General features: G+C 35.6%; 1 protein-coding gene across 3 annotated transcripts in view; it reads left to right on the forward strand.

The window, feature by feature from the left end:
* Positions 1 to 7,352, forward strand: part of GTF2A2 (general transcription factor IIA subunit 2) — a 30,106-nt gene extending 22,754 nt beyond the window's left edge. For all 3 annotated transcript variants that reach the window (XM_030878869.2, XM_030878870.3, XM_030878871.3), the window contains exons 3-5: positions 895 to 999; positions 4,381 to 4,507; positions 7,048 to 7,352. In XM_030878869.2, the coding sequence (XP_030734729.1) occupies positions 895 to 999; positions 4,381 to 4,507; positions 7,048 to 7,073 (258 nt within the window). In that variant the 3' untranslated portion in view covers positions 7,074 to 7,352. The remainder of the gene's footprint in view (positions 1 to 894; positions 1,000 to 4,380; positions 4,508 to 7,047) is intronic.
* Positions 7,353 to 11,355: the final 4,003 nt, after the last annotated feature.

Below are 11,355 nucleotides of genomic sequence, written 5' to 3' on the forward strand. Positions count from 1 at the left end.
ACTGGCATAGTCTACATAGCTTTAAGATAACTTTGGATAAGTTAATACAAGTCTTGAGATTTAAATTAGAATTTTGAATTTATATTTTAATTTTAGGAAAATTAACCTTTTTATGTAAACCTCTCATCCAAGAACATATTACATATTTCCATTTATTTTCATATATTTTGAGCTTTGATAAGATTAGACTTTTTTTTTTTAACGTATTATTGGTCCCAAGTTTTTTATTTAAAAGAAACTTGGTTCCTTCAATTTATCGAACACTTCTTTCCAGATACTGTGAAGGAGTGGTAGACAAAGTTTTGTCCTGGTGTTGTAACATCACTGCATGTTTTCTTTTCAAAATTATGTTTGTGTCAAGATAATGCAAGAAAATATTGTCAGCCTTTGCTTCTTAGTTGTCAGTTATGGCAAAAAGAATAAGGGATTCTAGTTTAAGGGATTCTAGTTTAGAGGCTCTGGTTAACCTCAGTTAAATTTTAGATGATAATTCATGATTTTTTGTTTTTTTAGCTTTTTAAAAAATTTTATTTTTGGGTGTGTTGGGTCTTCGTTTCTATGCGAGGGCTTTCTCTAGTTGTGGCGAGCAGGGGCCGCTCTTCATCGCGGTGTGCGGGCCTCTCACTGTCGCGGCCTCTCTTGTTGTGGAGCAGAAGCTCCAGACGCGCAAGCTCAGTAGTTGTGGCTCACGGGCTTAGTTGCTCTGCGGCATGTGGGATCTTCCCAGACAGGGCTCGGAATCTTCCCAGACCAGGGCTCGAACCCGTGTCCCCTGCATTGGCAGGCAGATTCTCAACCACTGTGCCACCAGGGAAGCCCTATAATTCATGTATTTTTGTTTTATTTTTTCTTTATTCTTCTCTAAGAAGATTCATGACCTTTATTTTTTCTCAGTCTCAACAGATTACCCCCCAGCTTGCCCTTCAAGTTCTACTTCAGTTTGATAAGGCTATAAATTCAGCGTTGGCACAGAGGGTCAGGAACCGAGTCAATTTCAGGGTAAGGATATTTTCTTAAATCTAGAAGCTGCACCATGCTTGTTACAATAGTGCTTTTTAGGACACCTACATATTTATTAATCATAAAAAGAGATGGCTTAATCAAACTTTGGACCTTGTTTGATAACAACTAAATCCTGCTTGATGTTTAAATCTGTATATTAAGTTCATCCACTTAATGTTAGATACAGAGTTGTTTTTAGATTCTTATTCCATTGTTTTTCACAAATCAGCCTATGTATGTTTGGCTACCTTCCCTGAAGAGTTACTGAGATTTCAAATGTCTGAAACATTATCTGCAGGATTGAAGGTAAGTGAGAGTAATCTCTAAGGATCAGTTATGTTTTTTAAACTCTGACCAGGGAAGTTCAGAGTTATTTCTAGAAACTTCACGTTGCCGCCCACCTACTCTTAGATAACATGGCTTATAAAGACCTGACCTGTTGGCAGATAATGGTCTCTTCTGGTAGCTTGGTCTCATTTGAATCATTTGTACTTTGAACAGTAATCCCAAACTGAACAAAACTGTCTTTCTCAATTCGATGGTAAATTCAGATTACAAGATATGAAAATCAACAAATGAAAAGAATATAGATGTTAATTTGCATTTAAGAGAACATCAGTGTTTGGGGTTTTTGGTTTTAGTTTGTGATGAAAAGCACAAAAGAAAAATTTATCATTTATTCAACGAACATTTCAATGCCTATTAAATACGAGGCATTGTTCTGGATATTGGGTATACAGGGCAAAAGAAGACAGGCCCCGTTTGACTTATTTTAGTGACGGGGTAAAATCTGCATGTATTTTATGTTCATATAAATAAGTCACATGATTTTCACATGCCTAACAATTATCTGGAGTAAAACGTGGCTTTATAAAATTTTATCAGTGGATTCTTGAATTTTTAACAGTAATAATGCTGGCAAAGCTTCCTTTTTGTACAACCATACATACAAATGTGCCTACTTTGTCATTCAGAACCTGATCCTTTAATTCTAAATTGATCCATGTTGATACGTACTTGCCCATGTAGAAAATTTGTTTGACTACTTATCAGAGTCGTAGGGTTCACAAGGCCTGAGTGGTCTTCTAGTTGTATTATTGTAGGTTTCTAGTTTGGATCTCCTTAGCTAAAGGTAAATTAACTGTAAAAAATATATGTATTTATTAGTGGTGCATTAAAGATACAGTTTAGCCACATGTTATCTATCATATAGAAGGAAATTTTTAATATAAAGAACAGAATTTCAGCATAGTTGAATGTTCACATGCTAATCATAAATAGCAGTGACTTGCCTGGTTCAAGTCATTGACATATCTGCCACTAACTGGATATGACAGTAACCCACACACTTATAAGATCTCTGATTATACACAAGCCAGAAATGAACATTGAGGTTGGCATTTGGTTGTTCAGCCTTCCAACGGCTCAAACTATACTCAAGGAAGAGATCTAATTAAAAAAAAATTTTTTTTTTACATTTACAACTGCATCTTTTTAATATGTCCTGAGTGATTTTCTATGCATTACTCCCACCTCTCCACTGAAACTTCTCTTGCCAAGTTATTTATTGCTAAATCTAATGCATAATTAGTGATACTATTGATTAGTCTCTTTTGAAACGCATACTTCCCTTGAAATCTTACTATTTTGGCTTTTTTCTTCTATTCTCTGGCCCCTCTTCTCAGGCTACTTTGTATCACTTAATTGCTGGTTTTCCTTAAGGGTTATCTAGGGCTCCACATATTCTCCTTGAATGATCTCATCCAGTCCTTGGCTTTAAAATTGATATGCTCCCATACTTGCTTCTACACTCCAGCTGCTTATTGGATATGGTAAGATGTAGCTGAAACTCAAATTTAACTTTCCTCCCAAACCTGTTTTTTCTATGAATGCGTTGTTACACAAGCCAGAAACTTGGGAATATCAAAGATTTCTCTGTTCCCCACCCTACCGTATCCAGTTGGTTAGCAAGCGTTGACAGATCTACCTTTTAAAATCTCTCCTCTTCCCGGGACCCCCCTTGCCTCTGTTATCGCCCAGCCACTTTCACCTACGTGTCTGATTCAGCCAGCTAAAAGCTATCGGCTTCTTAGCGTCTCTCCTTCCTTCAGTCAGACTCCCCTCTAGTCTGTTCATGTTATCACCAAAAATGCAAAATGCAAATCTCATCATGTTACTCCTCTGCTTGAAATCCTTCATTGACGTCCTAATGCCCTCACAATAGGGAAAAGCTTTCCCAAGGTTCTCCATGATCTCTTTCACCTTAGGACCTCCTGTCATATTCTCCTTTCAGGAACTTACTATCCCATTCCAAGTGTTTGTCTTCCTTTCTGCTGTCCCACCTTTCCGTTGACTCTTTTTCATTCTTTGGGACTCAAGCTTTCTCTGTCCTACTTGGCTGCCTCTACCGTACTCCCATTGTACCCAGTGACAATCTTTCATAGCACTGTTACACTATGTATTTACTTGTTTTAGTGATCTCCCCTGCTAACCTTCTTGGGTGACAGGGATCATATGTGTATTGCTTACCGTTGTATTCTCAGTGCCTAGTATAGTCTAACAAATAGTAATTATTCAAATTCCCATAATCATTCTAACTTAAGCCATTAATGAGAACTCAGTTTTTGATATTACAAGTAACACTGCAGGGAACAGTTTTGTGCTGAATTTTTTTTTCTGAAGGCATATAAATGTCTCATTGAATACTAAATTTCATATGTAAATACTTGTGCATGTATATCTCTCTCAGGTTTTGATTATATTCTGTTGGTGTCCACCCTTGCAAAAAGTTCCTTTTAATGTTCAGATAAAATTTTTTTAGGAGGAATAGATATTAATTATAAGAATGTGAGTTGCAGAGGACAATAATGTAATTTTAGTGGCTAATACAGTAATTCATCTGAGCTATAAGTCACAGGATGAAAATGAATGTTTCTAGGAATTCCCTGCTTTTGTACAAATTCAGAGAATCAACATACACAGTAAAATCGGTTGCTTTTAAAAAGTATTTTTTTAAGTATTTATATAAAAAAATTCAAATGCATTTTCATAATTTAGCCACATGAGGGCAGTAGAAATACAGATTCAGATTTCCATTCAATTTTTCTTAAGATTTCAGGTAAGTAATTTGCAGGCTTTTCCAGTGCTGAAAGTAGTCTGCTAACTAAAATATTTTTTAACTCTTCCCTTAGCAAATTTATCTACAATTTTTTTCTTTAAGTGATTAACCCTTAAGATTGCTTGCTTAAGATTTTCCTTAATTTTCATCCTATTTTGAGAATTATGTACTTGTAGCTAGGTTTTCTTAAATTGTCTGGAGAAAAATGTGAGGGGGAAAAAATGACTTTTCATGGTTTGTCTAAATGTTTTGTTTTAAAGGGCTCTCTAAATACATACAGATTCTGCGATAATGTGTGGACTTTTGTATTGAATGATGTTGAATTCAGAGAGGTGACAGAACTTATTAAAGTGGATAAAGTGAAAATTGTAGCCTGTGATGGTAAAAGTAAGTGTTTGCCCTAATTACTGTGAAAGCAAAGCTACTTGAAATCTTGTTTTCATGAGTCTTTAGAAAACTTTCATCTGACATTTAGGGAGAAAATGGCCAGTGATCCACTCCCAGATAGAGAGACCAGGCTTCTTTCTCAGCTAGATTCTGGATTCCAGATCTCACATAGTCCTCTTACTAACTTTAGGTATAAACATTTCATATGACACATAGACTACTTCCACAGCTTGACTTTGTGTGCAGGGTCCGGGGCGGGGGGGAACATATTAATAAGCTTTTCTTCCCTATTTCAGTTGCAGAGTTGAAGTGTTTCTAAAGCTTTTCTTTTTCTTTAAGGAAGTGTTTAATTTCAACAGTTTTATCCTATGGTTTCTGTTTTGTTGGAGACCTATACATTTTAAAAATGATTATTTAAAAGACTTTAAATAACCATAAGAGCCTTATCAGTCATAATGGTAAATATCTAGTCCTCTGATCTGTTACATGCAGATATTTTTACAGCAGACCTAAGAACTTCTTCAGGTCCTTAAATGTTTCAAAAACTATACATCTCTGCTTTCTGTTCCATGATTATTTTCTTTTTACTAATTGAATTTTAAATATATAAATTATACTTACTTTTACTTTGTAATCTGAACAATTTGTGTTTAAAGCAGCTATTCCTGAAATTAAATAGAGAATACTGTCACTTTCCAAGAAGGGGAATTTTGAAAAGCAAGAGAAAGAGAAATATAGAAAGCAGGACCCTCCGTTTCTCAGGTTGTAGGTTAGGTTTTTTTGTTTTTATGTTTTGGGTTTCAAAGAAATGCCCTATCACTGAAAAGCTATAAAGACAGAAAACCACACAGAAGAAAAACATCATTTGTAACATCATCTGCAGATAATATTTTAATGTGTAACCTTCTAGTCTTTATTTATACATATCTTTACAGTAATATATGTATGCACATACTCATTTGCAAATATATCAATCATTTTTTACACATTAGTCATTAACTGTTCTCTTAAACCTGATTTTTGATAGCTGCCTAGAATTATATACCTTTATCCCTTTTTAAAGAAATCATATCTTCCAGATGTCAGAGTCTCTGAAACTAGCAATGTTACAGTGGCTCATACATTTCATTTCGGAAGGTTAACTAGGGATAATCATTCTAAGAACTTTAAGATGACTTTTTTATATAATTACCAAATAGCTTGTTCTTTGCTGTAACAACAACAAAAAATCTATGTTTATAATTTTATAGTTCCTGGATCACAGATAACATTTCTGTATGTCAGATAATGTATACTTTTTTTCATGTCTTTCTTATAATTTAGGCTAATAGTACCCTTATAACCCTTAGGTTTTCAGATTTTTACTAGACTATAGAATTTAAGCATTAATGTATAATTTCTAGACCACTATCAAAGTGAGTTAATAATGATATGGATCAGTACTGTTCATAAAACTTGCATGCTGATGGAAATGTTTCCTGTCTGTACTCTCCAATAGCCACATCTGACTGTTAAGCACTTGAAATGGGTTAGGGCAAGTGAGAAATTTAATGTTTTAATTTTTATTTAATTTTCTTAACTTTAAATAGCCACATGTGGTTAGCCAGTAGCTACCACATTGGACAGCACAGATGTAGACTAGTAGAGTGTCAATCGATCAATCATTTGAAACAGCTAAGAACCAAAAAGTCAGTGAAGGCCCCTCAGCAAGCTTAATAATATCAAAGAGTCCATGTAAACATACGTATTTTACTTAGAGGTAGTCTTTAGAGTGTATTTCTCTTGCTTCTTAAAGATATAAGATTGTCTGTTTTTTCACACTTCAGTGTATATAAAGTACAAATCAGCCTTACCTACTGCAGTGGCTTCTGAGGAACTTGCCCCACTTACAGCACAGTACAGTCATTGTTCTTCAAAGAAACGATTGTTGAGTATTCAAGAAAAGCTTAGCTTGTGTTCCATGCACTCGTGTCAGCAGAAAATACAATCAATCATTAAAGTATAAATAGTTGTGGCATTTAGAGGTAGAAGCTTAAGTAATAATTAATACCATTCCTTAGTAACCAGATAAATGCAGTACTACTGCGAAATAAGCCCATTTCTTCTAAAAGTCAGCTTTCTGAAATAAAGTTCAATTCCAAATAGAGAAGCAGAGAAAGTGATTGATAGTGGCTAGAATTTTGGTCTTTTTCTCGCCAGGAATTAAAACAATTCTGTTCTATGTTATAGTCCTTTGTGGTCTTAAATTTGTGGACAGTAGAGGACTGGAAAAGTATAGCAGCTGTATGAACCAAATGTAGTATAACTTGATTTCTCTTAACATAAATGTGGAGACTAAGCGTTAACTTGCCTTTTAAGGCAGAGGTAAAAAGACATTTACGTGCACAAGATATTACTGTGGTCAGCTTTTCTTTTCCACCCTTGTCTCCCCTTCTTCACCACCATTACTTCCTGTTTTACTTTTGAAAGAAAGATTTTTCTCAACATATTTAAATTTAAGTTGCTGCTTGAATTTACTGTGTCTCTCCTCTGTTTCCTAGATACTGGCTCCAATACTACAGAATGAATAGGAAAAAAATGGCTTTTTAATGCCATCCTGTTATTGTTCATCGCTTTTTGAAGAGAAGCATAGAAGAGACTTTTTTTTTAATTTATTCTAGCATTGCAGAAATGACTACACTGTGCCGTACTATCAGAGAATTCCAGTAGAAAGAAGCTTATAATTCTGTACCTTGTTACATTACCTTATTATACAGCATGAAGAAACAGAACTTTTTTTTAATGACAAATCAAACATTGTGGCCTTCCTAAGACCATTCTTTAATAAATTCATTTTAAAACTCAATGTGAGTAATAACTGCTAGAGCTACTGAGCAATATGGAGATATTAGATAAGCATTTTGACAGAGCACCGTGTTCCTTGCAAAGGAAATTAGAAAATGCATTCATTTCAGTAAAGTTAGTTTTTATCAATTGTTAGTTTAACTGATGAAAGCATTAGCAGGGGCAAGACCAAAATTCCAGACTAGAACTTTCCTTACAAAAATTTTTTTTTAAGTACAAAACCAAGGGTAATTATTGGTGTGAAAAATCTAAGTAGAACTCAACTAGGAAAAATTAAACAACAACATGTAGTCTTTACATGTAAATTATTTCTTAAATTGTCCATATGAGTCAGGTTTCATTTTTAGAATATTCTACATCTTACCAGTTATTAGACTTTCAATAAAAAGTCCTATTAAGGGCTTCCCTGGTGGTGCAGTGGTTGAGAGTCCACCTGCCGATGCAGGGGACACGGGTTCATGCCCTAGTCTGAACAGATCCCACATGCTGCGGAGCAGCTGGGCCCGTGAGCCATGGCCGCTGAGCCTGCGCTTCCGGAGCCTGTGCTTCGCAATGGGAGAGGCCGCAACAGTGAGAGGCCCATGCACTGCAAAAAAAAAAAAAAAGTCCTATTAAATGTATCCCATATCTTTGTGTACTTGAAGGAAAAAGTTTCCTTTGTCAATCTAGGAATATATGATGAAGAAAGTGGCATTTCTAAAATGTCACAGAGGGAGAATGTTTATCATTTAGTAGAAGTAGGCTTTTACAGCCCCATCCTGCGGTCATTCCCAGTTCAACCCTTTTCAATGTGAAGCCGTCCTTTCACTCTCACTCTGCTGAGAGATAATGGAGTTGGCAGTAATCGTCAGCAAAATAGCTTTTCATAAACCTATTAAAGTACTAAAAAAGACCTTTATATTGCACACCGTCCCCCTATTTTTTTAGTTGTAGAAGCATGTTATATAATAGGTTTCATCATTTTTAAGTAATCAGTGCTCAGGTCTCATCTATGTAAGATAATGGCCAACATCACTAACTTCATTATCAGTGCTGTGTTACATATATTCTTCTGGATAATCCTCACAACAGCCCTGGAAGAACTTTGTTACCCTTTTTACAGATTTAGAAGCTTAGTTACCAAAGGTTACCTAATTAGGATTTTTCTTAATTGCAGTGGGTCAAGATCAATACCTTTTTATTTTGCAGGTTCCACATAATGGTTAGGAGACAGGTTATATTGATAGTAAACTTACAATGGTTGTAGAAATTTCTGTTTCTTAAGGAGTAAATTATGGTTTAAACTTTTTTCATGTTATTAACAGTCACTGCGATCTTAAGAAAAGTACAGGGCTGGAGGTGTATACTTTGGGGGATTTTAGATCCTATAAATGATGTCACTAGATTATGCTTTCAAACATACAAAAGTAACATGACCTAGATGATGAGTTTCTTACAGGAAATGGTTGACTGCCACGACCTACTAATTGGACTAATGCCTTCGTGCTCCTAGTATTACCTCAGCACGTCAGTGTAGTCCTTGATTCTTAAATTAAAAGTAACTTTCATCCTTGTAGCCCATTCTGCACAGTCTATTCCAGTGTTCTCTTTGTGACCTTCCCTACCAATGAGCACATAGTCTGCTCCAATTAAATTTGAGAAAGAAACAAGTCAGATTTCTCTTTTGTCTTGGTTATGCTGTTTCCTTCATTTCTCATGACTTTCCTTTCAGAATCAAGATCCTATCCATCATTCAAAACTTAAACACACTTGTATCTGAGTACAACCCATATTGAGCTCTTCCCTTGTGAGCTCTTAACAAAGGAGTCATGAGAAAACACAGCAAAGGACAGGAAGAACTTACATCACTCTCAGTACTCACTCATACTCATCCAGGTAACTGGTGTGGAATACCTAGGGTTTATAGTGTCCCTAGGTGTAAACCCTAGGGATTATACCACATTCCACCAGTTGAAACCAATTCTTGTACTTAGACAGCCACCACATACACACCTCTCTTTTCGCCTGGGCAGGAGTACAGAAGTCATAGCCTGACATTTCCTCCTCTCAGTTCTAATTACTTGCATACCCATGGCTAACATCTGCATAGTGATATAGGTGTTCTAATCTTCCCACAGCAGTACTTGGACTTCACTGGAAATTACAGGAGAGACACGGCCAGAGCTTACACCACTTTGGTATAAGCTCTCCCACCTGGCTGCAGACTCCAGTGATAATAAGCTTACTTGCCTGTTAATGTGGAAGAAGAAAAAAAGTCCATTAATTCATCTATTAGTAGAACTAACTGTAAAATCTGGACTTTGTGTGGTAACGTACAGTTGGTCCTGTCTCAGTGTATTACTGAGTACTACTTTAACACCCAAATAGTGGACAAAGAATAGCTTCTTTGGGTTTGATGCCTGACTGGTCATTGTTTGGTTTGTTTATAGTGATCTGTCTTCAACTGATGTTAAGGGGGAAGAAAGTATTTTATCTCTTGGTTGACATCAATCCCAGTGTCTTAAGGTATGTTATCGTCAGTTTTGAGTGGGTCATAATTGAATCACTAATAGTAAAATATGTAAAATACATACATATATTGGAATGTATGTGTGTGTTTTCACTCAACTGGAGAAGCAATTATTTGTAGCATAGTTATAAAATTTGGAATCAATAAAACAATGCATGGTAAGGGAAAGTGCAAATTCTCCATAAGAATCTGCAACATTGGTTCTGTCAATCCATTCTAAAACTGCCCCCTAATTTGGTGAAAATTCATCCAGCTATTTTTTTATATGCTGTAGTAATAATAGAATCTTATTTTTCTAGTACATAGGTAGATAGAATGTGCTTGGGGTTTGGGGCAAGGCATTCTACCTTGTAAGAGGTATAAGAACTTTGCAACATACAGCAAAAGATTTAGCAGCATTAGTTCAAGAGAGCATTGTGCTAGAAAACTGTCAACAGTATTCTCTCGTGGATGTCCCAACTCTTATTCTCTGATACTTTCTTCCTCTGCTTTTACGCATTCTGTTTACCAAAGTGAGCCACAAAACACCTTGAATAGCTAAAGCAAGAACAAAGCTGAAGACATCACACTTCCTGCTTTCTGACTATATTACAAATCTATAGTAATCAAAACAGCATGATAATATTGGCATAAAAACAGACACATAGATCAGTGGAACAGAATAGAGAGCCCAGAAATAAAGCCACACATATATGGTCAATTAATTTATGACAAAGGAGGCAAGAATGTACAATGGGGAAAGGACAGTCTTGTCCATAAATGGTGTTGGGAAAACTGGACCACTCTCTTACACTACACACAAAACATTAACCAAAATGGACTAAATTAGACTTGAACCTAAGACCTGAAGCCATAAAACTAGAAGAAAACATGTGTAAAGCTCCCTGACATCAGTCTTGGCAGTGAATTTTTTGTATTTGATACCAAAAGCGAAGGCAACAAAAGTAAAATTAAGTGGAACTACACCAAACTAAAAAGCTCTGCACAGCAAAGGAAAAACCATCAATAAAATGAGCAGGCAGCCTACAGAAGAGGAGAAAATATTTGCAAATTATATACCTGATAGATTTATATCCAAAATATAAAGAATTCAGACAATAGCTAAAAAACAGTTCTGAATAGACATTTTCCCAAAGAAGACATAAATACAGCCAACAGGTACATGAAACTATGCTCATCATTAACCAGGGAAATGCAAATCAAAACCACAGTAAGACATCACCTCACACCTGTTAGAATGGCTACCGGCAAAAAACAACAAGCATTGGTGAAGATGAGAAAAGGGAACCCTCGTGCACTGCTGGGAAGAATGTAAATTAGTACAACCAGTATGGAAAAGTATGGAGATTCCTCAGAAAATTAAAAATAAATTTACCTTATGATCCAGCAATTCCACTTCTGGGTATTTATGTGAAGGGAATGAAATCACTATCTTGAAAAGATATCTGCATCTATGTTCAAAGCAGCATTATTTACAATAGCCAAGACAGGAAAA

This window comes from Globicephala melas, chromosome 2 (assembly GCF_963455315.2).
Source record: "Globicephala melas chromosome 2, mGloMel1.2, whole genome shotgun sequence".
Taxonomy (NCBI): domain Eukaryota; kingdom Metazoa; phylum Chordata; class Mammalia; order Artiodactyla; family Delphinidae; genus Globicephala; species Globicephala melas.